Below are 27,548 nucleotides of genomic sequence, written 5' to 3' on the forward strand. Positions count from 1 at the left end.
TGGAAAACGAATTGGTTTAAGCCAGTTGTAAGTGGGAGTGCAGTTTAACACATGTGCTTTTTTAACATCTGACTATGATTGTAACCTAGCACAACTGTAAATGCAAATTCAGAGCACATTTAACTAGACATCTATTGAGTCGCTTTTTGTTAAGTTAAATAAATATGAATAAAAAGAAATGTGCAAGCTGTCCACAGCCCGGATGATTTGTAAGGCCTTTTGTCACCATGGATGAGTCACTTATTTTTGTGGTGGATTTTTGTGCACATCTAAATAAGAAGCCCTGTCACTTTCAAGTGTTGTCTTCAGATTTTTACGGCCTTCCATGACACATAGTAATTTTTTCAAGTACCTTATTCAGTGACAGGGGTTCTGAAATGTTAAGGCATGAAATTGATGTCGATGGCAGGTTTAAACAAGCCCCTGAAACCCAAACAGACCGGGCAGATTTAGGTCAGATCGTCCCTCAGATCTGAATTTGGATAGCTGTTTTTTGATGGATTGCAGTCCTTTTATGCTACAATACACATTACTAAGTCACTCGACATGTCATTTGTTTGCTGGGTATATGTTCGATGTGCTTGTGAGGGCCAATTTTCAAAAATATCTTTATAAATGTATATACAATATAGTGCATTATAGTGTAATCATAAAACAACTCCTTAAAGAGTACACAACATGAGATCATGAATATTACATTTCATGCCTTGTATAATGTTGCCGTGTTCGAAAGTAAGCATTCTGCCAAGTTGTAAATCCAAAGGTGAATGAATAACAAAGTTATTGGCTTGGATAAAAGGGACTCGACTCTGAATCATGCAAACGAGTCGTCCCTAGTCCGATTCGCAAACCTCCGTGGATTAACGTCACAAGATATAGTCCCTATCTACGTTTTGCTTGGACTGACTCATGAGCCTCATTCGCGGTAGACCAATCACAGCAGACCAAACCATTTACATTTAGGTATTTGGCAAACGCTTTTATCCAAAGCGACTTACATTGCTTTATCCTATACATTTTACATAGGTATCTGCAATCCCCTGGGATCGAACCCACAACCTTGTGTTGTTAACACAATGATCTTACCACTGAGCTACAGGAAATTTGACCAATCACATCAGACTAGGCTAGCAGGAAAAGAGGGGATTAGATGAATGAATTGCGGAAAGAATTATTTGAGAGTCAGTCAAGAAGTAAGAATAACTGCCTATTATTATGAAGTAATAGTTGGGTTTCACACCTATGTACATAAACGTGTTGTAGGACACTTCATAAACCAGTGTAGGACCTTTAAAATCCCTAGTTATGTTCTCTTTAAAAGGATGGTTCAGCCAAAAACTCCAAATTTGCCGTTTATTTACTCACCCTCAGGCAATCCGAGATGTAGTCAACATTTTTTCTGGAGTAGAACCATAAAGAAGATTGTTTGGTAAATCCCAGCCCTCTCTGCTTCATATAATGGGAGTCTGTGGGGTCCGCGGTTCTAAGAGTTCCTAAAGAACATAATTCCAAAAGGCGGCTCCTGGCGACATTCTGACGTTTCGTAAAGTGACTCCCTCGATATTTTCATAAATTTGAAAGTAATATTTTATAATATTAGCCATACTGTACAGCCTCAACACTCCCCTTCTGCAGGTGGCGCTAAACTGGTATGCCCTCCGCAACCAAATACTAAAAGAAGAAGACTACGATTGTGTCCAGAGCCTGCACCTTATGGCTAATATTATTAAAAAGTATGTTCAGTTTTATGAAAATATCAAACGATTCGCTTCACGAAACGTCAACATGTCGCCAGGAGCCGCTTTTTGGAATTATGTGCTTTAAGAACTTTGACAGGTGGACCCCATTGACTCCCATTATATGAAGCAGAAATGGCTGCGGATCAAACAATCTTCTTTATGGTTCTACTCAAAAAAAAATGTCACCCACATCACGGATGGCCTGAGGGTGAGTAAATAAACGGTAAATTTGGAGTTTTTGGCTGAACTATCCCTTTAAGACATTTTAGATGGTCCTCTATTGTAAAAAAAGAATCATGTATTACTTCAATCCTATAATATCAGTATTTTTATGTGAGGGTTAGGTAGAGGATAGAAAATAGAAAATAGCATTAGCCTGATAGGAAAACAGTATAAGTCTATGAGATGTTCTGTGTAATGTAATGAATCAAACCTGTTTGTGTGTGTCTTTGGGAGAAAGGTTGAGGGGAGGGGTCACCAAAAAGGGATTGACATTTCAATATCTTCAGAGGATTTAGCTTGGCTGCGTTAGATGGCCGGGCCTGTGGAGCTCTCTGGGGTCGGGCCCCTTCTGAGCGCCTCATCAGAGGAAGGGTGGAGAGAGAGGGATAAGAGAATGACATGAGGTGAAGAACCGCAGGAAACAGTGCCTAAAGATGAGAGCGAGTTATGTGTGCGAGTGTGAACGGGGAAAAGTCTACATTTTTACAAAGTCTGATGATTACAGTCCAACTTTCCCAGTTTGATCAACCAAATCTTTCATTACTCGTCTCCCCCTCATCCATCCATTCATGTAAAGGAACGCTCTCCTCTGCAATCCGCCGCACATTTGTTCATTTGCTCTCGACCGCATTCCCGTCTTTCTCCCTAATGAGGGAGCTGCTTTCTCGCTCTGCTTTAATGGTAGAAAATGAGAGAGGGCGCAGGAACTCCAGCAGCACTAAAAGAGATTGAGTCATCACCCTCCATTCAGCTCCGCACTCAACCAATTTGGCCTCTTTTGTCACAGAGCGCAAAGGATTTTAATTGGTCGCGGCGTAACATCTTTTCCTCGCCCTTCGCGAGAGCACGCTTTCACTGCTCTTTGTGGCAATCACAGATGCGTTCGGGAGCTTGTTATGCGGCACGCGGAGAGTTAGATGTCGGATCGAGCGTGCAGACGACAGGCTAGACGTCCTCAGATCTTCAGAGCGTTGCTGTGAGCTCTGAGTGACGGACGGCCACAATGAGTCAGGCTCTTAAACCAAAGGGAGGTGTGAGAATGGATGCAAGAAAAGTTCAAACTGACAGCGTTTTCTTTGAAATGTCCCTCTTCACTCTTAGTCTCATTATCACCTTTTTAAGTGTTAAAATGGTTATTATTCTGTTCGGAGAGTTTGTGTTTTGTGTGTGGATTAAAGTTTCTTTTTTAGTATGCTTGTCTTGTTATTAGTACAAAAAATTGTAAAAGCAAAATAGAGCTGTAAAAATTTAAAAAAAATTTTTTAGAGAATGTGCCGTTTCTTCTTTTAAGTGTAATTGACTAAAAGACAGTGACCACAAACAACAAGTGCAACAAAACATATACACTTACTGAATGTTTAAAATGTACGATATAGGTGTGAAAACATAGAATAATAACATATATAATATATATATATAAATATATATAATAATAATAATCTTTTTTTTTTATTTTGTCTTTGTCTTTTTAGTACAAATATGCAAACTTCTATGAATGAACATACAATTCATACAACATTATGTTCTTCTCAGACCAAGAACGATAACTACAAAAGTAACATTTTTAAATAATTGCAGAGGAACAGTATTGTTGGCATCACTTTCTGATGATAAAATATTAACATCCAATCAAAATCCAATACAATTTAAATAGCTTACACATTTCAAATGTAAAACCGCAGAGCTTAATAAAAATGTTGGTTTTAAAGCTAATTTAGTTTTTGTTCTTGTTGCGAACAGGTCTCTAGATATTAGGCAAGGCTGCATTAGATATACACTTGTTTTTAAAGAAAATATGGTTTAAATTGGGTTGTTTCCAAAAATTGGCAATAGGGTAAGAAAAACAACTTGCTGTATAACTTAAGATATCGCTTTTATAAACAACTCTGTTTGCAATTTTCTGTCTCAAGTAGGCTAAATCTATTTCGATGTTTCCCAGTAAAAAACACGGCTTGAAAAATGATTTTTGCCGGGAGGTTTTGTGCGAATCCGTGTGTTCGTGTGTGTGTGCAACTATAGGGGGTTGATGAGTCTCCACGCTCACTATTCAGACATCTCGTGATGAGAGCGATGCCCTAATGCTTTGATTGACAGCTGTCTGTCATCTCTAGAGGGAGATGTCAGTCAGGCAGACCTCCCTCTTTGCAGACTTAAATGTGAATAAATGTGCTTTTGCTCGAAAGTCTGTGCTCTGCTTTTACGTATCGAGAGCAGATTTTTCATATATTTATTTATTTCTAGTCTAACTTTAGTGCACTTCTCATGAACTCTGAAATCAGCTTAGTGTTGTGTCTATGCTGTCAGGCGGTTTGACGCTGTCTGTAGCTTACAGCAGTGCTGGGGCTTTGAGTCTGGAAAATGAAGCCTTACCTTCCTGTCAACCCCCTATCTCACTGGATGTTTTTCCCCTTTTTAATTTCGTCTTGTTGAAAGTGTGTTTTTCTTGGTTACATCCTCATGTTTTTTTGGAGGAAGTTCCTGAGGGCGTTCCAATCATTATAACCCACTTTTTAAGTTTCTGTCACCTCTAAGGAGGTGATTATACTATTCTTTTCTCGCTTTGGCTATGGTGCAAACAAGAGAAGCACAGCCACGCGAATGTTAAATATGTTCTCTATCCCAGTTCAATTTGCAAAGAAACGAAACAGTGAGTCAGTCATTTGCATCATTACTGTTTGTCTGAGCAGTGAGTTTTGGGCTGGATTACCTCTGAAAATAAAAGACAAGTCCCGGACAGTGTGCAAAGTGTTTGGGATGCATCTTGAAATTCCTTTAGGTTCCGAGAGTGGCACAAAGATGATACCCCTCACCTTTAAGAAAGGTCATAAATCTAAGCGAAGGAAATTGGATTTCTATAGTGATATAGTGTGAAGTTCTATGGGAAATGCCATTGGCAAATCTTATTTCCTCATTAGCCTTTTTCTCGCCCTCTCCCTGCGCTTGCTTTTTATGTACTACTCCTTCGCTTTCTTTTCCAATCCTCTTCTCTCATTTATCTTTCCTTCCTCCCCGTTCACTGTTTTTCATTTTCTCCACGCTTCCTTGTTCACTCTCTTCCTCCTCCGCCGCCACCCTCTTTTACGTCCCTTCCCGCTTCCTTTCATCCTCGCTCTTTCCGTCCCAGGTGTGCGTAGGGTGTTGTAATAGCATTCTTTAGATGGAAATGTATATGTCTTGCAGGCATCAGTCTATCTCACCCTCCCAGCAGGCCGGCAGAAACCCTTTCTTCCTTTCCCTCCCTTCTTTCTATCCTTCCATCTCTCCCCACGATAATATAAATGATAATATGAATGATAATAGCAAGTCTATCAGCCTGCCCAGCTGGTGAAGCATCCTGGGTAATGTGTCGGACCATAGGTTTATTTTAAATCGTTTTTAGTTCTTTCTTTCTCGTAGCGGGGAATGTGTGTGCGTGCGTGGGATGTGTTGTTGTGCATATGCATCTATTTCAAGTTGTGTAGAATAATAGTCGGTGGAAAGATCGACAAAAAATGGCAAAACTGAAATGAATGTTGAAAAATCAATGAATGTTAAAGGTGACAGAAATACAATATAATATGTCTTGAGAGGTTTAAAAAGATCTTACATAATGAAGCATTACGTTTTTATTACCTTAGAATGAGTTTTTTCTATCTACATAAACTGCGGGTCCCCTTACGATGAACTCGCCATGTTGTTTCTACAGTAGCCCTAATGGGACAAACTACTCTAGCGAGCATTTCGTAAAACCTTATCTCCTTCGACAAAGAAACGAGAAACGTAACGACATCTTAATCCTTTGTCAGCCACCATAGTGCTTGAAAGGGAGGGGTGGAGTGGATTGAGCCGTTGGTTGGAATTCGCAACCTCACTGCTAGATGGCGCTAAATTTAATACACTGGACCTTTAAAGAAAAATTACTGCTCATCTTTAGTATGAGAAGTCACGTAGTATCTAGCAAACAATATACACACATGTCTTAAGTTTTACACACACTCAATTGTGCCCCAACTGCAAGGTCAACTTAAACCTGAAGGCATCTCATATGTTCGGCCAGACTGCAACGATATTGAGGTGTATGCCTGTGTGTGTTTGTGTGTACAGTATGTTTGTGTGTTATCATGCGTGACTTGACTATTTGGTCACGTTCTCTTCTGCCATTGCTGAGGGCAAGATCACATTTTACCCTGCCAGAGTAAAGCAAACACCACAGAAATATCCAAGTATCCCTCGCTTTACCTCCCTGCATTGCTCTCTGCCTCTTTCTGTTTGGCCGAGAGGCAAATAGCCGTCTGCAATGTATCGCTGCATGTTGTCAGAAAACACGGCTAACTGGACATAACAAAACACGAAAAATCTTTTTCGCTCTCTCGCCTCTCTAACACAAACAGAAGACGTTTAAGTGGATGTACATGTTTAACAAAAGCACCACGATTAGCAGGATGTTGTCATGTGCCAAAAACTGGAGAGCCAGTCAAAGGAATTCTCCAAACAATAATGAGATGACTGAGGTTAAAAGAGAGAGAGAGACTTCCACACTAATTCACAGGAAGACGTCCTGAGGGAGCAGCGTTTGCCTGCCTGCATGCTCTGATAGCGCACCGCTTCTTGCCAAACGTAGTTTCCAAACACCCCCGCTGAATACATCCTCGGCTCTGCCACTGCAAGGCACACAGGAGCCATGCTGGCTCTGTCTACAGGGCATATACCCTCTGCTCAACAAAGATATACATGCATGTCTCACTCGGGCGAATAGTTACATTGATCGCTGTTGGAAGGGGTAGTGAGAAGTTGATTCGTTTATCTAGATTATTTTTAATGATATGGAAAGAGTTTTCGAGTGCAGACAAAGTGTTGTGCTTTGAGGGGTTAGTTTAACCCAAAATGAAAATTCTGTCATCATTTACTCACCTTCGTGTAATTTCAAAGCTGTATGACTTTATTTTTTGCAAACCACAAAAGAAGATATTTTGAAGAATGTCAGGAACCGAAAAACGTGGGTCCCCATTGACTTGCACTGGTTTTGTGTCCATACAATAGAAGTCAATGGAGACCAATGGTTTTTGTTGACCAACATTCACCATAATATCTTTTATGTTTTTTACAAGAAAGAAAGCCAGATTTGAAACTACACGAGGGTGATTAAATGACTACAGAAATTTAATTTTAACATGTTTATTGATACTTAGAATATCTTTCATGTCCAATGGTCAGTGAACGTATCGAAAGGCTGTGGCCTTTCTAACAGTTGATCTATATACACACATATCGGTGTTATGACCTGGTGGACAAATCGACTGGTCTGGTTAAAAAATTTTTTTGTGTGAACATCCCTAATGAAAATCTGTGTGTTTGTGTGTGTGTGTGTGTGAGAGAACACGTAACGTGTATCGCAACATCTTAACCTTCCTTCCAGAGGTCAGTTCGATAACACGATTCAGAACATCTCGACCTCCAGTTTAGTGCCTGCAGCGAGTTACAGTTCAGGCCGGCTCTCATTTCCTCCCACTCGGTGGGGCGAGTGCATACGTGTATGTATGTCATGCGTGTGATGTTTACTATGTTTCCAGGTGCATTTGGAGGCAAAGTAGCAGTTTGGAGCTCGATACATAATTCATTAAACACAGCTTAAGAAACAACAGCCTGGAGTGAGAAAAAGCGAAAAACGCTTTGCTTACACTCGATCTAATCACAAACTGTTGTTTTGACTTTTGGGTGCCTCTTGAGGTTATTAATCCACTTATTTGTTAGGTTGAAAGTCTCAGTCCACATTTAAACTTGGAAGATAAATCCCGGATTTTGGGATTAGATGTGGGATTTTAAAAAATGAAAAACAACAGATGTTTATTGTTTTATTGCAATATTTAGGATTCTGAGCTGTTTTTAGTTACTATGTTGATGTAAGCTACTTTATGACAAGGAAAAGTAGGGCTGTCGAAAATGAATCTCAATTAATCACATGCAGAATAAAAGTTTGTGTTCACATAAATGTCTGTGTACTGTGCATATACATTTTCTATTCAAGAAACACAAACAGTACACATAAATGTGTATATTTAAGAAAAATATAAAAATAAACAATTACATATAATTTAAATCATTGGTAAATATAAATAAATACAGGCAAACATTTCCTAAATATGTATACATGTATATGTACGTATTTATAAATGCAATTTTATATGCACAGTACACATACATTTATTATGTAAAAACAAACTTTTATTCTGGATACAGTTAATCGCGGTATTTCGTTTGACAGCCCTATTGGAAAGTTAAAAAAGATGCAATTTTTAACAGTTTTTCCAACACTGAACCTGCGTTTTCCAGCTGTCAATAAAAGTAGCAAAAAGGTAAAAAAAGTGAAATAAATTTCACACGTCTGTCAAGGATTGAATTGTCTCTTTGGAATCTAGTCGCAAAGCTGACACTATGGACGACCCTCGTGCACAGCGTGTCACAGTTGAGTTGTCCATGATGTATAATGAGCAGTCTAGCTGTCACTTAGTTTGGGATCAAAGCATTTTTTCTGAGATGTTTTAGTTTTAGTTCACACCATGACTCCTGGGATGTCTGTGCGGCTCTCTTATGGCAGGAAATAGAGGAGGTGCGTGCCTATTGGTTGTGAGAACAGACAGAATGACGATAACCCCAGTGTCTTTGTTTTAAAGGCTTGACGTAGATGAACAGGACAGATACAGCTTTTGATCAGCAGCCCAAATTACAGCTTCGTTGCGTATAGGGATGTTTGACGGGAAATTTGTTTTTGTAGCAAAGAAATTAAAATATGTGCTTTTTGCATTTTGGTTGGTGTATGATCAAGGAAAGGTTGGTGTCTTATTCTTTCAATGCTTATTTTGTGTAGTGATGGAGCTGTCAGTTCTCCATTGTGGATTTTGAGTGGCAGCTCTCAGCTGTTGTGTCGTTGTTAATCATCTCTTAATCTGGACCGCAGAAGAGGAGGGGCAACACACACACACAGACACACACACATACACACACACACACGTACAATCTATTTCTGTCTGTGTGTATTTTCAAAACAACAAGAAACATCTGCCCAGTTAAGACATTAAAAGTGTTCATCTATTTTGAGGGATCAAAGACACAGTTCTGCAATAATATAGATTTATATTTAGGGGATAAAAAATATGAAAAAATGTACTATTAAATAATTAAAATTAGCCTAATATTAAACAATTAAAACAGATCAAATTATTTGAAAAATCATCACTGTATTTAGAACCTAAAGAAGAAATTTGTTTCATGGATTCCTTGTTATTTTTACTGGAAAACAATACAAGATAGTGAATTACTTCAGCTAAAAACATGCCTATAATACGTTAATTTACAGTGTTACTTTTGAAAGAGGAAGTTAAAACATTGTATAACCACCCAGAATACAAAATATGAACAGATGTGAACTTTTTCTGACAAGAGAACGTCTTTATCGGATCTTAAACAATGTCTCACACGCTCATGCAGCTGACAGAAAATTCTCACAGCTTTCCTTAATTATTTACAGCTCTCGTTCTCTCTCGTTCTCTCTCTCTCTCTCTTTAGCACCCTCTCAAGTGAGCGAGCTGCGGGCAGAGAAGGTTGAACAGCGCAGTGTGACTCTGGTTTGGAGGGAACCCATCGCATATACCAACAGCAGTCGCACAGAGTACGAGATCAAATACTACGAGAAGGTACAGTTGCATCTCCTGGGGTCTGTTTACCTCCGTTTGTGTACAACCACAGCACACAGCGATTCATTGATCACGCCAGTCAGCTCCAGAACATATATCTACCAGACATTTAAGTCTAAACAAACTCACACAAGCGCTGGAAAACCATGCAATGTCTCTGTAAAAAAATAGTGCTGTTTCTTATGAGCAGTAAGTTTATTTATAAGCCTGGTGTTGGACTGTTTATATCTAATAAAGAGCCAACCTGAATATAAACAACTTGGACGGTGTTCTTTTATCAGATAAAAATGATGAACACTACTGTACATGTTGTAGGTTTACAATGGTATGCAAAGACAAACATTTTTAAAAGTGTGAATACTTTCCTGTTAGTTTGAGCCCAAACCGAACCAGCCTGTTTGTCCACCCAATGGTAGACGGATTGATTGTTTTGGAAACCTGCATGCACTCATTGACCATTTGTAGATGTTCATTTACTCTCCAACCGACATGTTGGCATGTTTTTTCAGGACCAGAAAGACCAGAGTTATTCCACGGTAAAGACGGCCGCCACCAAAATCAGTGTCAACAACCTGAAACCGGGCACAACTTACGTCTTCCTCATCCGCACCTGTTCCAGTCCAGCTTTGTCCTCTCTCTCCTCATCACCTCTTTCTTCATCCTCCTCGTCCTCATCTCCCTCTTCTCCATCTGCTGCTTCTTCCTCCAGCCCCGTGGTGGCTGTGTCACCCCCTCCGCTCGACTACGGGGCGTACAGCACACCTCTGGAGCTGCAGACGCTAGGAGAATGTGAGTAACTTCTTAGCTTTGTCATGTTTCTAGTTAATGAGAGTATACATGAGATATACAGATAATGCTTGGTTCAAAGAAAATGTAGGTTTATGCTTAAAAAAAAAACAGTTGTGATTTATGTGTGAACTGACCCCTTTTTTTTATTTATTTTATTAGTGCTACATTTTTACTTTATAATGACACAATGAGTTTTAAGTGCTAAAGCTTGCTGGCATGTTTAATTTAAGAGGATTCATTTATATTGGATGAACACAATGGAAGGAACTGCACATGTAACCTCGTACTTTTTCTGTGAAGTGCACTAACTTACAAAGTATTTAAACAGGTTATTCAGAACAAAGCTGCTATGCTCGGTGCCCGGTTGCAAACCTCTTGGCCCGAATGAATCTGGTTTCAGAATCTCTTAGTGTTGCTTTGCAGAGTACTTTAATTCCTTGTTTAGGGTTTTCCTGTTCCTTCAAATGTGAAATACTCTGCTGGGCTCATAAAGTATCTTTGATTTGGACTTAAGAGGACGTTTTTCACTTTCCAGTGTTTAGTGCTGTGATGTGGGGAGTAACTGTCTCTGTCGATGAAGATCTTTGTTGTATTCGAGAAGATCTTACAGTAATAATTGAGCTTTAAGGCTCCAGTTCTGTTTACTTTTCTCATCCACACAAAGAAATAACAGAAATATGAAGCGTTTAAAAAAATATGACATTAAACATTGATATTATTTAACACATAAACATCGACAGCAGTTTAAACTTTCCATTTCACAGCCGAAGTATTTCATTTAGAAGCCAAAAATGACTGTCTACCCCATCCAAATGAATGAAACTTCACCTCACAAAAATGTATTCCCATTAAGGCCTTATCAAAATAAATCAAGAAAAACTTAAAAAATCAATCCTCTTGTCATGCTCCGTTTCTTTTAAAGCAGTGATAATGGCCTGTGCCCTCATGAATACTAACTGTACCTTTTGTTTGTCTTTGGATACATGTTTTTCTTTAGTGGCGCTGGCTTCCAGCGAGCAGAGTCCTGTGGTGATCATCGTGGTGGTCTCAGTCGCTGCTCTCATCATGTTGCTCACTCTTGGAGTTGGACTGCTCATCTGGAGAAGGTAGGGCCAATGTTTCCTGTGCAACACAAAACTTCAGATTTGCAATAACAGATTTTTTCTCCTATAAAGTAGAAACCGTAATGGTCTGTGACCAATAGCTTTAGAAAGCACCAAACTGCATTGTAAAAAAACTATTTTCGGTCATTTGTGCGTATTCTGTCTGGGCCTGCTCGTGACCGTTTTGTTTTTGGGTGAACTGTTTCTCTAACTTAAATATGATGCGGTTGCACATTCAGTTTTCCTGCAATGACAGTCTTCCTTTTGCTCTATCGACCGCCTCCGTATAACTACGGTGTGACAGGCGCATTGGTGAAAGCCTTTTTCTACTTCCTTGGTCTGCAAAATCATCCATCAGAATAAATCGCAACAGATTTGGTGAAGTCAGTCTCTTATACACACACACAAACTCATATCTCGTCGCTCGGGTGTGCGTGAAACCTCATTCCACTTCCCGAGATGCACGATGCCGTTGTTAGTCTATATGACGGGCAGCACAATAACTCAATCCAATTTCGCCGCAATAGTGCGACATGTGCATATGTCACGCACGTGTTTGTATAGGCTGCGTTTCCCAGATGGGGTAAAAGATAAAGATAGACATGCCACCTGCTCTGGTGTTGTTTCCTGTCAGAATCCTGCTCACGTGTAATGTGGTGCATCGGTTAGCGCATGTGCTTTAGGATGTTGCGCTTATGATGGTGACGAAGGCTCGAGTTTGACCTTTGACAGATTGAATTCCCCCTCACTTTCCAATCATTTCAAATTAGGTTTTTATTGAATAAGCAAAGCCTCGCCAGCTTCTAGTAATTCATTTTATTTGTGGTCAACCAGACTGTCTGTTCCTGTTCAAGTAGATGGTTCTTGGACAGCATAAGGTACAATGTGGACAAGTGTTATGCCATGCACACACGTGCACACACACACACAGGTGTGTCATGCTCTAATGGATCTCCATGCAGCTGCGATGTCAAGGGAGTGAGAGGCAGATAGGAAACACACACTCCTACAGCTCTCCATTAATCAGACTGATGAGAATGGATTATATTGAGCCGCTGTGAAATGGTTTTCATTCATTCTAAACCACACGCAACACAGCTCGGCCCAGACACTGTCAATCACACACACACACACGCTTTAATATGCTACCACAAACTTTATCATCAGTCCACACATCAACACAAAATCCGTCTCTGAGCCGAATGGATTTATTGGCTCCTCTGATGAAGCGATTTCTATTGATGAATTGCATGTGGCTTATTAGAGACACTGGCTTACATCAGGTGTGAAATTGGATTGGACAAACAGACAAAATGGCTGATGCTTCAGTTACAGAATGAATGCGAGTCAGGATTTCTGTGTGATAACAATTTTACATTCATATGTAAATGGGTGGTTGACAGACTAATATGCAATTTTGTCCTTTTGTGTGATGGCAAAAAATGAGGAAAAACGTTATTGATAAATATAAATATGAATTATATAAAACAATGTAACATAACAGTTTGTTTTCACAATTTAGGACACATGTACGATTTATTCATCAACTACCCGAATATAAATGGACACATTTTCAAAAACACAGATCTTTAATCATCTCTGCACATGTGACCTGTATTATCTTAAAGGGATGGTTCATCCAAAAATGACAAATCTGTCAAAGTTTACTCATCCTCTTGTCATTTCGAAATTGCACGACTTTCTTCTGCAGAAGACAAAAGTATATATTTTGATACCGCCAGTACCATTCACTTCCAATGCAAGTCAATGGGTACCAATGCAAGTCAATGGGTACCGCCATTGTTCGGTTACCAACATTCTTCAAAATATCTTCTTTTGTGTTATGCTGAAGAAAGAAAGTCATACAGGTTTAAAATGACACAAGGGTGAGTAAATTATGACAGAATTGTTATTTTTGAGTAAACTATCACTTTGACCGATCTGGTCTTAACAGAAATTGTTTTGTAGGTCTGTTTCGTTCCAAAGCCCCTCAAAATCTGGATCCTGTTTCACTCCTGTTCAGGGAATAACATCTCATTTATTATTAATAACACTCAATTACTGACACATACACACTGTAAGAGGATTATTGGTATTTGTGGATGAATATTTAATCCATCTAGGTCTCCACTCGCTTTGTCTGATTCAGGGAGGGGTGTCTAGCTGTGTTTGGAGTTAAAAATAGCTGTGCATATAGTGCGTATTTCTCGATGTTGTTTATAAAGTATTTGCAACATTTTGTTGCTAATTTAAAAAGTGTTACGATGCAGTCATATGTTGCTTTTTGTTCATTAGACAATGTTAGTTATCATGCTATTGTTATTGTAAGTGTGTAGTCATTTTTGAAAAATCTATTTAAGAAATTTAATATTTATTACTGGTTCATCCATACAGTAACCATGTTGCATTTTTGGAGACAGTAATATTTTTTTATTGTTAATACTTTAAAATCTGAATGATGAAAATAAGGCATAAACAGATGTTTTTAAGAAAAAAAAGCTTTTTATGTGCAGTGAGTGTAGTGTATATGGTAAACACTTTCAGATGTACTAGGTCACGGTCACTTTTGAATTCGATGTCAAGTATGGTCGATTTTTACTGCAAGTACTTTGGACTTTTCAAGGCATTCTGTGTCTCATTACTATATACACCACATGAGTTTACATACACCTACACACACACAATAACGCTGTAAAAGTGTGTGGTAATTGGTCTCCGCTTCTCTGCGTTCTTTCTCCTGCGCGGATCCGTCACACCTTTCAATCCCCCGACCTTCACTCGACCCCTTATCTCTCACTTCTTTATCGAGGCAGACATGCATAATAGCTCCTACCAAGTTATAAGATGCTCTCATGTTGTACCTGTCTGTGGTGTCGAGGGATCTTTGTTTGAGTTGTATAACTTAAAAGCTTAGAAAGTAAGTTAGCAGTTGGTCTGCATCACGAGAAGCGATGTCATCAGATCCCATTTTGATCAAAAAAACTCCTGGCCATCTAGTGTACTTCCTGTGATGTCAAAGCCCATGTGACTACATCCTCTCTAGTAGGAAGAATTTTTTTCTCAGGCCCTTCCTTCCTCTCTTCCCCTAGTGGCTTCTCCAGACCCTCCAACGTAGCTCCTACACGTGTGGTGCTGCTCTCTACCTCCTTCTCTACTCTTCCTCCTCCTCCTCCTCTCCCTCCCTCCACGCAGCTGTTTCCAAGGTACAGGCATGCCTGCGTTTCTCTGCAACCCTTCATCTCCCGCTGCCGCGTCCCTCCCCATCTTCTCGCTCGTCTTTCCCTGCCACTGTTTCCTAACAGAGAGCCCGAACCCGACACCCAGGAGACACAGAATGTGTTTGCGCCTGCATGTCCCTCTCTGCCCTGTCGTCTTTGTAGTAGTCAGTCAGTCGATGCCTGTGCTCATCGCCTCTTTAGAGTAGATTGTGGATGTTCTGATCGCTGTAATGAGATGCCTGCCAGCACACACGCACACACACTGAAGTCAAGTCTGACTTTTATTGAGTGAGTTAGTCCTTTCCATCTTAGTACTGCATATGCTCCGGCAAATATCCTGGAGTGTACGAAACTTCAACATCCTTTTGAGCGATTCTGCTGTGCGTGTGTGCTTGTGTGTGTGCGTGTCTGTAATCCCTCCCGTGGTGCATGCCTTTCCCCGGTGTCTCTGACATGCTAATCCACAACGTAAAATCGTCCAAACACCATCAGATCCCACAGATGCCAGATTCTTCTCGCACTGCCGCTACAGCTTTGTCGGGGCAGCGGTTAACCATCACACTTCTCCATTTCCCTAATGTGAACTACAGATCTGAGCTAAAACCTCATATCTGCTCAGAATCCCTCCGACCCCTAGAGTACCTTGAAATACATATGGTACTGTACATAGAGTAGCACACATGCATTGGCCTGTGTAAAAGTCTTTGTTCATCTCATGATAGCCCTCATAAACTCTATAAGGTTTCATTAAGCTATATTAAAATCATTTTGGGTTTTGTATCTGCAATTTACTGAAAGGGGTTTGTTGGGTGAATTTTAAAATAAGTATTACAGGTCAGAAAGGTCAGAAACTATTATATTTTCTTTACTATTATAGACTATGTCATCAGGCGCACATGCCTGGCTTAAAGTTATTTTACGGTCTGAGTTTGTGATCAGTCTGGCTAGTGGCTTATTATATAACTATTTATATTCAATCTAATTTATATTAATATTATTATTAATTCATATTCATTTGTATTGTTTAATAATTGTATTAATTAAAACAATTTGCTTAATTTTACTGTATAATAATTGTATTTAAAAAAACACTTTGTTAAATGGGTCATGTCACTTTGTCACACTTAAGTTTAGCCAAATAACGTTTCTTCTACTGGTAACCCCAAATAATACTGGCTAGTCATACTTTTTACTTACTAGGTAATGTAATTTACTTGTTATTTCTTTTGCTTGTTATCAGAAATAATCTGCAGAGATTTATTCTTTGCGGATGGGTACCGGAATTCAAATTCGGGCCACAAAAAACGTGCATGCGCAGTAACGTTTGTTTATGTTGTTGCTTTGAAACCGACTTGTGTAAGAATTGCTAAATTACATTCAAAATAGAAGTCGTGTCGGATGAGAGTGAAAATGAGACTTTTGGGCATGCTGGGAGTTTCATATTGTACATTATGTTTCTGGCAAATTTTAAAAAAAATATGTTTTAAAGTTGGAGCTTGTTGTATATCAATTTTTATTGAAAAAATGTATACAATTGGGGTCACGCTTTATTTTAAGGTTCAATTCTTGCTATTAAAAAACTTTTTGCCTGAAAAAACTGCTAATTTGTTGCTTATTAATAGTCGGTGTAAGGTCAGTTTAAGGATGTAGATTGTTGTCATGTGGAATATGTGCTTTATAAGTACTAATAAACAGCCAAAATGTGACCCTGGACAACAAAGACAGTCTTAAGGGTCAATTTTTCGAAATTGAGATTTTTACATAATCTGAAAGCAGAATAAATAACCTTTTTATTGATGTTGTTAACTGTTAGTTGCTAGTTGTTAAGATAATATCTGGCTGAGATAAAAAAAAAGTGCAAAAAAATCGAGAAAATCATCTTTTGAAATTGTTAATCAAGGGCACTGTAGCAGTCCATCCACTCACAAAAATAAAGTTTTTTTATATATAAGGTAGAAAATTTACAAAATATCGTCATATTTAACATCTTAATATCTTAATGATTTTTGGCATAAAAATGTATAATTCTGACCTATACAATGTATTTTTGTCTTTTACTAAATGTTCCCGTGCTACTTTAGACTGGTTTTGTGATCCAGGGTCACATATGCTAATAAAAGGCATGCTAATAAACAACTTGTTGACTGCGATAATTAGTGAAGAATAAGTGTTAAAAAACTAGTGTTACCAGAAAACAAAAAAAACTGTATCTCAAGGGATATAATTGTAATATTTTAAGGATTTTCAGACCATGTTGATTTTGTTTAGAAAAGCAGTGTTAAATTGTCATAAATATTTTTAATGAGATTTGTCACTTTAAAGCTGAAATTTGTAACTTCTTTTTAAAAATGTCAAAATGTAATTATCGAGTTCATAAAAAATGTCATTGTTCATAAAAACGTTCATAAAATCGTCAGTGTTTATAATTGTCTCTATTCGCAAGAGTAAAGCTGATTTTTTGTGAAGCAACTCGAAGGGATAATCCACCAAAAAAATTCTGAAAATTCTGTCATTTACTCACCATCAAATTTTCTGAACCTTTATAAATGTATTTGTTTGTTTGAGTACAAACAAATATATTTGAATGTTAGCGACTGAAAACATATTGACTACCATAGTAGGAAAAATAATATATATCATTTTTTTGTTCTGTTGAATAAAGGAAAGCAAACAGTTATAGGGCACCTTTGACTACCATTTCATTTTTTTCTACCATGGTAGACAACGATGCCCCATGAATTGTCAGGTGCTAACATTCTTCCAAATATCTTTCTTTGTGTTCAACCAAACAAAGCCATATGTTTGGTTGGAGTATTCCTTTAAATAGCAAAAAGATAACAGATTGCCGCTTTAAGGGCTGTTTCCCCACAGCTGGTAGTGATTTGTATTTTCCTCAAAGGTGTTTTCTGGTGGTTTGTTTTTCATGACCCGTCCTTTGTGTGTGTTTTTCCTCACAGACAGTGTGGCTACAGTAAGGCCAGTCAGGAGGGAGACGATGAGCTTTACTTCCAGTGTGAGTATAACTACGTGTTTCCTCACACACATGTGCATCGATTCCACAAATCACTCTGACCGTGGGCTTCATTTCAGAAGGCAGTGATGAACATGACCTGTCACAGGTGGAGAGATTAGGACGGAGGAAAGGGAAAAACGAATCCAGAATAGTGATCAGTGGAAAAAGAGAGATTAAGGACGTTTAAAGAGGCACTGCATTAACGTCTAAGTCCGTATACGTTGCTTAACACCAGCCGGCCTAATGCTGCCGTCCATTAACATGCTTCAGTCGTCTTCTGTGATGATGAGAAAGTGGGAATAATGGGCAGTGCCAGACAAGTCTAGTCCAGTCTAGTTCCGTTTCCTCTCTCTACCTAACAGTTCCCTGTGTTGTCTTCATCATCTCGGTGACAAAAAATATATTAAAGTACAACGTTTAGTTTTCAGTACATCTAGTTAGCTTTCTTTTTTGCCATTTCCCCTCAAACCTCTCTGAACTCCAGCCAGATGTGCTAGCATTAATATGCATGTGTGCGTATGTGCTCGCATGTGATGTGTGTGTTTGCCAGAGCAGCAGTAGGTTTTGTGAGTAATGAGCGTCTGTGCAGAGCAGTCGTGCTGCTGAGACATTAAATCTGCTCAAACAATGTGCGCTGATGACACGCACACACATCACGTCTAACTTATTTACAGTGTATCCATATGTGAATGCAGTCTGACAGATGCTGAGACCTACATTCGCTCGTCTTCATTAACTCACTGCGATCGTGATCTATTGCATTTAACATGCAAATGCATTTGCCATGCACATTATGCCAGAATAGGAGCCACATCACACATAGGCAATGAAGATGCATGGAAGATTCGTTTATGTCTTTCACTTTGCATGTAATATTTAATATTTTTGTTGTGGGTAAAAACTAGATTTTTTGTCATATTCCTGAACAAACTGTTGTAATGCAAATCTTCTGTTTCTAAAAAGAACTCCCACAATGTGAGATACAATAAAGTATTTTGTAAGGCATTGTCAAGATAAATGTTAATGTACACCATTAAGTAAAATAATAAAAAATATATATATGAGCAAATAAGATGAAAGGAGGATATATAGAATATATTACATTAATGCCATTGTCAAGATGATATAGATTATGGAGTAAAATAATATTATAAATATATGAGCAAACAAGATGCAAGTCGAATATATAGAATAAATTACATTAGGCAAATAAGGAATATATGAAAAATGAAAGACGAAGAATGCTGAAGACAGATAATAATTAATGAAATACAGCAAAGTTGTGTGTCATTTTCTTTCTGAATGCAAAACCAAATAAATAATGTTTATTGTTCTGCTCTCTTGGCATAAGTCAGACCCACATTCACACAGAAAACAAAGCATTTATTACAGGTCCTTAACTTTCCAGCAACAAAACTTCAATTAAAAATAATGAGAATATAAACATAAAGTTTAACTTTTGCTTTTAACAGGAACTATTATTCTGTCACAAAGAAATTGTACTCGCAGAATAAATTTTATCAGCATGATCACAGATTATGAGCAGTAATTCCTTCCCGATTTATTTTATCTCATATCTCTCTCTCTTTCTCTCTCTCTTTCTCTCTCTCTTTCTCTTTCTCTTTCTCAATTTATTTGTGGATTTAATGCTTCAGACCCAAGTGTATGTTTGGGGATTAACTAAGTACTGTAGTTTGGGGACAAAATTGTTCCCGGAAGTTAGCTAACTCTGCCAAAACCTCTGTAATGTCCACATAAAAAAGATGAATTAATAGATACGTAAATAACATTTTCTTTTCCAATTTTGTTCAAATCTAGTTGAAATTGATGAAGTTTACTGAGGGTTTGGAATGGGGTTAAACTCTTTAGTACTGTTTATAAATAGCTTTGTATGAAAACAACACATTCTGGTTTACGGTATCTCCTCATTTAAAAAACAATGTGTGCATCTGTGTTTGGAATCCTGGGAATTATCTTCCGTCTTTATTTATAAAAAGCCCCATGTTTATTCTGAGGTGGTGAAATCTGTGAATCCGTTAAAACCAACTTGAATAGGAGTGAGTGGAAAATGTGCTGGAAATCACTGTGGTATAGGCGGTACATGTGGAATACGATACAAAAGCCTCATTCCAGATGAAGAGGTCTTCGATCTTGAGCCGTGCTCTCATGATGGAATGAAAGACCTTTAATTTGTTTTGTAATTGTAGTTTTAAGTATGTGTGTATGTATGTGAGCTTCAGATCAATAAGTTGTTATGAGAATGTGAAGTTAAGCCTCTGGTTTGGCTCGGGTCGATGATGAGCTGTAAGCACATTTCAGACCAGCCGCAACACAAGAATATGAAACAAGATGCATATTACTGAACAAATAGTTGTTATTTAAGTGAACCTTTAATACAAAATGATTCATGTTCATCTTAGTATTTGTTTAGAAACTCATCGCAACAGACTTAAATAAAAAAAATTATTATTTATTTTTGCAATCACTCTTGTCTTTCCTCATATATTAAACTGACAATTGTTACAGTATGTATTGAATAATGAATGAGTGAACAAGTTGGCGGTTTCGGACATATTGTATATGCATGAATTGGTTGTGTTGCTCATTTCGTTGGCCTCGTGAGTCATGAGGTCAAAACCATGGCAGGATGTCATTTTCATACCACTAAATATATACTTTTTTTGTAGTTAAAATCCCAACCAGAAGGACGTACATTGACCCGGAAACATGTGAAGATTTGCTCCAAGCTATCCACGCTTTTGCCAAAGAACTGGACATCTCCAGCATTAAGATAGAGAGGATAGTCCATACAGGTACCAAACTCTGTCTCATCATGTTCTTTGTATTCTTACAAATTCAGATTCTTCTATTTTGTATTAGATAATTGTTTTTACTGATATGTGTTCAGATCCATGCAGACGAGACATTATATAAATAGTTTACTAAAAAATGACCATTCTGTCACACACCTCCATGTCTTTGATAAGATTATCTTTAAATGTGCAACATTTGTGTTAATTATTCCTGCGATTTTGTGTGAACTATTCCTTTAAACGTTTACCAATATTGTTGCAATCTAATTATTTGATGTCTTATGTATGTAACTTGGCTCTTCAGGAGACTTTGGCGAGGTATGTTGGGGTTGCTTGAAACTGCCCAGCAAACGCGAGTTACCCGTGGCCATAAAGACGCTTCGGGCAGGCTGCTCGGAAAAACAGAGACGCTCGTTCCTCAGCGAAGCAGGAATTCTGGGACAGTTCGATCACGCCAACATTGTACGTCTGGAGGGAGTCATCACCAGAGGTCAGTACAGACAAAGATAGAAAAAATGCTTGCATTCGGGCCAATTGAAACAATGTAGAGAATGAAAAGCAAAGAAAAAAGAAAGAAGTAGAGATGTATGGGATGTCCCTCTGTAGAAAATAAAACCTGCATTGTGATTGGACCATTGCTCACAGGATAGGGAAAGGCAAAGATCGAAAGGAATAAGGGATTTGATGACCCTCAACTTGAATAGATTCTGAAGGACAGAATGGATGGTACGTCCCTCTATTGAAAAAAGATAAGTAAGGGAGAGCGGGATGTCCCGCTGAAGTAATAGAAAAGAGAATGATATGCCATTGATCGGACAGTTTATTGGGAACTGAACCTCGGAATAAATGGGACGATCCTCATAAGAGCGAAAAGAGAAAGGAAAGAGTCGATACCTGTAGGACGGATGGCCGTAAGAGGTAGAAGATCAAAGAGAACGAGGAGGTTTAGATGTTATCACCTTCTTAAAGGACGGAGGGAGAAGAATCAGGATTAAATGAATCCAAGAACTTTCAGTCCACAGCGTGACGGGAGGGAATTTGGCCGGAGGTACAGAAGTGTGGAGTTAGGAGAACAGATCCATCTTTTGATCGATCGATGTGATGTTCCTGGAGATAAAAAGGCCAGATGGATTTGCCTACCGTGCTCTTGCCGTAGGGATGATGAAGGTGATGTGGAGTGAGACCGGAGGCGGCTGGAGACAGAGAACAGATTTGCTGAATTAAAGGAATAGCAGCACTTAAATACGTTTGGGAATGTGTGTATTAGTGCTGAAGTACCGCTGGAATTTTTGTCTTTGCATTGATTGTAGTTGCGACCGATGATAGAAATGCATGACAGGATTGAGGATGTGTATGTTAGACTGCATAATGACAAAAGTCTCATTCGAAAAAGTTCAACTCCATTATCAGAGTGTAAAATTACTTTTTTGCTACACCTGCCAATAGAAGGTAAATTGCAAAAAATATACCCACTGAAATATTACTTACTGCCCGTGAAATTGATTTTTTTTATAATGAAAAATATATTTTTGTCTGTATTAAAGTGGAATCACTTTGCTGTTTTTTTCTTGCATATTATTGACAAACAATGCAGGTCTTTTAGTCACACATCAACATCTTTCAGAAACTTCAGCAGTCAAAACAAATTCTCAGAAAATACAGTCCGTACCAATATATTGAACAATCTCTTTACATTTTTCTAAGCCTCTGATTATTGAGTCCAGACAACAGAGAAAGATCAGTTCATGTGTTTTCAGTTTAAAGTCTGGGATACATTACACGTCTTTAAAAATCTGAAAAGATTAAAAAAAAAACATTTGCAGACTTTTTGGAAAGTTTGCAGAGAAAAACTTGGCATCACACACTATGCGATAGAATGTGCAGACTAGCGCATAAATCCAGCCTGAAAATCTTGTGAAAATCTGAGCAAAAGTCTTGTAGTGTATTCCAACCTTAAGATGAGAGAAATATTCATGTTACGGATGTGAATAGAAAGCACTTATGTTTTCGAGAAAGGACAACGTTTTTGGTAAGAATTCTGTGAATTAAAATGCACAACCTTAAAGCAGTGATAAACAACAATTTGAGAAGAGTTTTCTCTTAACTCTTTCACCGCCAATGACATGTTATCTCGTCATTTAAAAAAAAAACGGTTCCCCGCCAAAGACGAGTTATTACGGCAATCAGTGTGTAGTAGAGTAGGCGGGGCGAGACCGTGGTTCGAGTCCGGTGAGTAATTGTGAATGAGCGCCAGCTGTGCGCTTATTCACAATTACTCACCGGACTCGAACCACGGTCTCGCCCCGCCTACTCTACTACACAGTGTTTGTACTGTTATACAGCAGGTGGCGCTATTACACACCTTTAGGAAAAAGTACAGAATCCCAGAACCTAGAACGTATATGTTTTAGCGGTTTTTAATGATTGTTCGGAGTGAAATCTGGGCGGAATCTTTGACAAAAAATGTTAATTATCTCAGCCGTTTAATCAAAGTGATGCATTTTTGAAGAAACCTACCCACATCTACAGAGTGATAAAAAATGAACAAATAAAGGTAGAAGAATACGGTTTCTTTTCTCTAAAAGCTGAGACTCTGTTCTTTCGTTTGACATATTGTTTGTCCATATATTCTTTGCAGAAAATTTACTGCGAGCCATTAAAGTTGGGTGAAAATGTAAAAAAAACGCTGGCGTAGGCTGGCAACTTTTTAAAAGGCTGGCGGGGAATGAGTTAATAGAACTAACAGTATTTGTTTAATTTATTTTGGAGAAATCATCTTATTATGTGACAGTTCGCTGTTGCGGATGTGACAGTTCTGAAAGCGTCTGACTAGAAAATCATAAAGAAATGCTTTAAGAGATACCTAGCATGTGTTTTTAACCACCAAATATTGACATCTGAGATATCAGTACGGTAAAAACAGTTTTTAATGATAAATTTGACATTTACGTGAAATTGCTTAACTGCATTAACTGGGGATTAGATTTTTTTATTAAACACATTTTTGGATGAATAATATGAGGAATATTCCACATATTTACAGTACCTCACCGCATGTACAAACATATACTGGGCTAAAAGATAAAAATAATTCTATACCTTTTCATATCTTAATTGAATTGCTTATGTAAGTAGCAAGATAAAATCCGGTTTGGGTTGATAATATGACCCCATTGAATGTCCCCGTGCCTCATTTAAATGTATGTGGTGATTCATCAACAAAGCAAAATTGGTTCTCATCTAATTGTGTTGTTTTAAAATGGAGGGCAGGAGCTGATGTGCTCACTGGCATTTTAGAGAGAAGAATGAATTGCTTTTTTTCGTGATTGAATTAGCCCGTGCGTGTGTGCGTGCGCTCAGCGAGCACAGTAGCAGATGTTCAGGTTGGAGTAATTGGTGGCCAAATCACAGCAAGCCCCCTTTAATGACTCTAATCTTTCTCCTCGACTTCACCTCCTCCACCTGCAAATCTCCATTTTTTTGCTGCCGTTTATCTCCTGAAAGTCTCACACCCACCGCGGTCCTCTTCATCCTGCACCTCCATCCACCTGTCAGACCCTCCGCAGCTCCAAAGGACCCGAGTTGAGAGCCCGGTAGGAGGTCCTCTGATTGGAGTTGGTCAGGCGTGTCTGCTCCTCCCCGCAGGGGGTGTTTGGAGCTGAAGATGCTAGATTGACCAGATTGATTGGGTTTGTCCGTTGAATGCTCCAGATTGTTGGTGTCCGTGTATGTGATAGAGGGATTCATCTCTCTCTCGTTCTCTTTTCTGTAATACCTGGGGATTTGCTGCTACCCGCCTCTCTAATGGAGCGTCCGCCTCTTGTCTCACTTTGGGCATGTTTCTATCACTCACTGTCTGAAAGAGGAAGTGCAGATACTGTACATAACAGGCCTTATTTGGAATACTTGTTTCTGATTGGTTAGTTACGGCATGTGTTTTGTTTCAGGCAATACGATGATGATCGTGGTGGAGAGTATGACCAACGGGACACTTGACTCTTTTCTGCGGGTAAGAAAAGTATGGATTTACATGACATTTTGACATTGTCTTAGCCCCGCCCACAATCCAACATCTTTTCTCTTTGTTTATAGCAACATGAAGGTCAGTTGACCGTTCTTCAGCTGGTGGATCTGTTGAGCGGTGTGGCGTCTGGGATGAAGTATCTCACAGAAATGGGCTTCATCCATCGCCGGCTGGCCGCTCACAAGGTCCTGGTGAACAGTAACTTGGTCTGCAAAGTATCCGGCTTCAGACCTTTCCAGGATGACAAGATAGAGGCCGTCTACAGCACTCTAGTGAGTATTGTAACATAATGCAGCACCGAGTGTGAGGAGCCGATGGTAGTCAGCACATTTCTCGAAAAGTCAAAGCACAGCTCTTATCTAGTTTCCATCAAACATTTATGTTTTTCGTGACGGCTAAGCTGAATGTGCGGTGTATTTAAAGGACTCCTTCATGCTTCTGTTATGATAAGATGAATGTGGGAGTTGGGATACTAGACGGCACAATGCATCCGTCCCTCACACTCACAATGTGCCCCTTACCATTGTATCATTTTTTCATATTTAATCTTTAGATAATTATATTTAAACTTGCACTGTGAAATATATTATTATATCAAATATATATATATTATTTTTTATTTTTGTCTCTTTTTATATTGCTTATTTTATAAATTTTTTCGACTGTGTATACTGCCTCCATTTTATCCCTGTTGTGCTTTTTGTCATAGCAACGAAATTTAATTTTGGATGGAAATCTAAAAGTCTTTTGTAAAATAGATCTGTTTTAGTCATGGTATCTGCACCAGATTTTTGTAACGTCTGTTTTTAATGTTATGTTATGATACTGTCACAAATATATATTTTAATTTAGTGGTTCTCAACATATTGGACTTCATATTCCACAACTAATTTCTAATTAATATATTGTTCTGATGTATATTGTTATAAAGAAGTATATTTTGTTTTATATTTTTGAATGCTTTTTTGTCTCAATTTAAACCATTTTACGTCATCTTGACGTTACGTCCCCGTGCGTGAAAAACTGTTCACGCTTTAACAAAAACAATGTCAAAAAATTATATTTGTATTGTTTTACTTTCTTTTAATAAAAGTGATGTGTTACTGTGAATACAGCTACAGGTGAAGGTATACATACGATATATTGTGACTATATTCAGTCTGGCTGTAGCTTCTGTAACCATAAGGCAAGTTTCTGGATGAACAGTTTTGTAGTTCATTATATGAGATAAAATGATCTCTTTTACTCTTTCAGCACAGGGGGAAGAGTTCTGTATTGTGGACGGCCCCAGAGGCCATTCAGTACCATCGATACAGCTCGGCGTCGGATGTATGGAGCTTCGGCATCGTCATGTGGGAAGTCATGTCCTTCGGAGAGAGGCCGTACTGGGACATGGGCAACCAAGACGTATGTCTAACTCTTAAAGAGACAGCTTGTCACAAAAATAAAAATTCTTCTACCTCAAGTTGTTCTAAATCTTTATATACAAATTCGTAGCCACCATTGACTTCCATAGTTGGAAAAATGTATTAATAAATTTCTGTTTTGTTAAACGCATAAGAAAATACTTTGTTGAGTGTAGGAAAGCAAACCGTTCTGGGGAACATTTGACTACATTTTCAATGTTTTTCTACTATGGTAGTGAATGGTGGCCTAGAACTGTTTGGTTAAAAGACAACTTGAGGGTGAGAAAATGATGACAGAATTGTTATTTTCAGGTGTACCTTTAATATCTCTTTTCCTGTCTAGTTTACTGTCAACTTAGTATTGAGGTTTGCTCCCCAACTCTATACTCACTTTCTCCTTCAAACGGTCACATTTTTCTTCTCTTTCAAACCTCCTTTTTAGTGCGATTATTCTAGCTTCCTCTCTCTGTTGGTAGGATGGGATTGTTGTGTGAAGTGAGGAGTCTTGCATTCATATATAAATTTAAAAGCGGCCAAAGCAACGGGTGTAAAGAGCCTCAAATAGAAAGTGTGTGTGTGTGTATGTGCGTTTAGACTTCAAGTCCACTTTAGCCCTGTGACCAATCAGACTCAGAAGTCACGCGGCGTGTGGTCTTCCTTTCACTCCTGCCGCAAAGATTCTGTAGCCCCCCTTTACAGAAATATAGTAGTTGCATAAAAATGTTTCTAAAAAGAGCATACAATTTTTTTTATTACAGCTGCCGTATATGCCCATTCAATAATCATACATCACTAAAAAATGTAATGTATTTATTTACTCAACCTCTTGTCATTCCATTCTGCAGACAACAAAATAAGATCTTTTAATGGATGTTGGTAACCAAACTGGTCCCCTTTGACTTCCATTGTATTGACACAAAGCCACTGAGACATGTCTCTGAATATCTTCTTTTGTGTTCAAGGAAAAAAGAGGGTTTGATTGACATGAGGATAAATAAATGATGTTTATTGCAAATACTGTTTTTTGGTATTTGCTGAAAAACGCTGTAACTAACTCTAGGTTGTTATTTTCTTCTACAAATGTACATCTTCTCCTTTACTTGTACATCACAGGTCATAAAAGCGATAGAAGACGGGTTCCGGTTACCCGCACCCGTCAACTGCCCGCCATCTTTGCACCAGCTCATGTTGGACTGCTGGCAGAAGGAGAGGACGGAGAGACCCACGTTCACACAGATCCACAGCGCTCTCAGCAAGACCATCAGGAGCCCGGATAACATCGGGTCATCCACGCTGGGACGAAGGTACCGAGACTGATACATTTCCCATCATGCCATTGTGCTCGTGATGTTCCACATCCTTTGTTATGTCTCAATCTAATCACAAGGGGTGACGGGAAACACAAAGACTGGTGTTACTGCCAGATGTGTACAGCAATGTGTGTGTTTATTTGTGATTGGATCCCCAATCCTTGGAAGTCACAGTGTCACTTACAATGCAGTACTATATGGTATTACCGTATTTACCATAGTTAACTTTTTACGCAATCTG

At 38.6% G+C, this 27,548-nt stretch overlaps 1 protein-coding gene across 1 annotated transcript in view; it reads left to right on the forward strand.

The window, feature by feature from the left end:
- Positions 1-27,548, forward strand: part of LOC130415480 (ephrin type-A receptor 7-like) — a 93,913-nt gene that overhangs the window by 64,299 nt on the left and 2,066 nt on the right. The window contains exons 6-15 of the mRNA XM_056741219.1: positions 9,504-9,631; positions 10,141-10,420; positions 11,418-11,526; positions 17,699-17,754; positions 20,442-20,567; positions 20,872-21,057; positions 24,515-24,576; positions 24,660-24,863; positions 25,846-25,998; positions 27,111-27,301. Coding sequence (XP_056597197.1) covers positions 9,504-9,631; positions 10,141-10,420; positions 11,418-11,526; positions 17,699-17,754; positions 20,442-20,567; positions 20,872-21,057; positions 24,515-24,576; positions 24,660-24,863; positions 25,846-25,998; positions 27,111-27,301 — 1,495 coding nt within the window. The remainder of the gene's footprint in view (positions 1-9,503; positions 9,632-10,140; positions 10,421-11,417; positions 11,527-17,698; positions 17,755-20,441; positions 20,568-20,871; positions 21,058-24,514; positions 24,577-24,659; positions 24,864-25,845; positions 25,999-27,110; positions 27,302-27,548) is intronic.

The sequence above is a fragment of the Triplophysa dalaica genome, chromosome 25 (genome assembly GCF_015846415.1).
Source record: "Triplophysa dalaica isolate WHDGS20190420 chromosome 25, ASM1584641v1, whole genome shotgun sequence".
Taxonomy (NCBI): domain Eukaryota; kingdom Metazoa; phylum Chordata; class Actinopteri; order Cypriniformes; family Nemacheilidae; genus Triplophysa; species Triplophysa dalaica.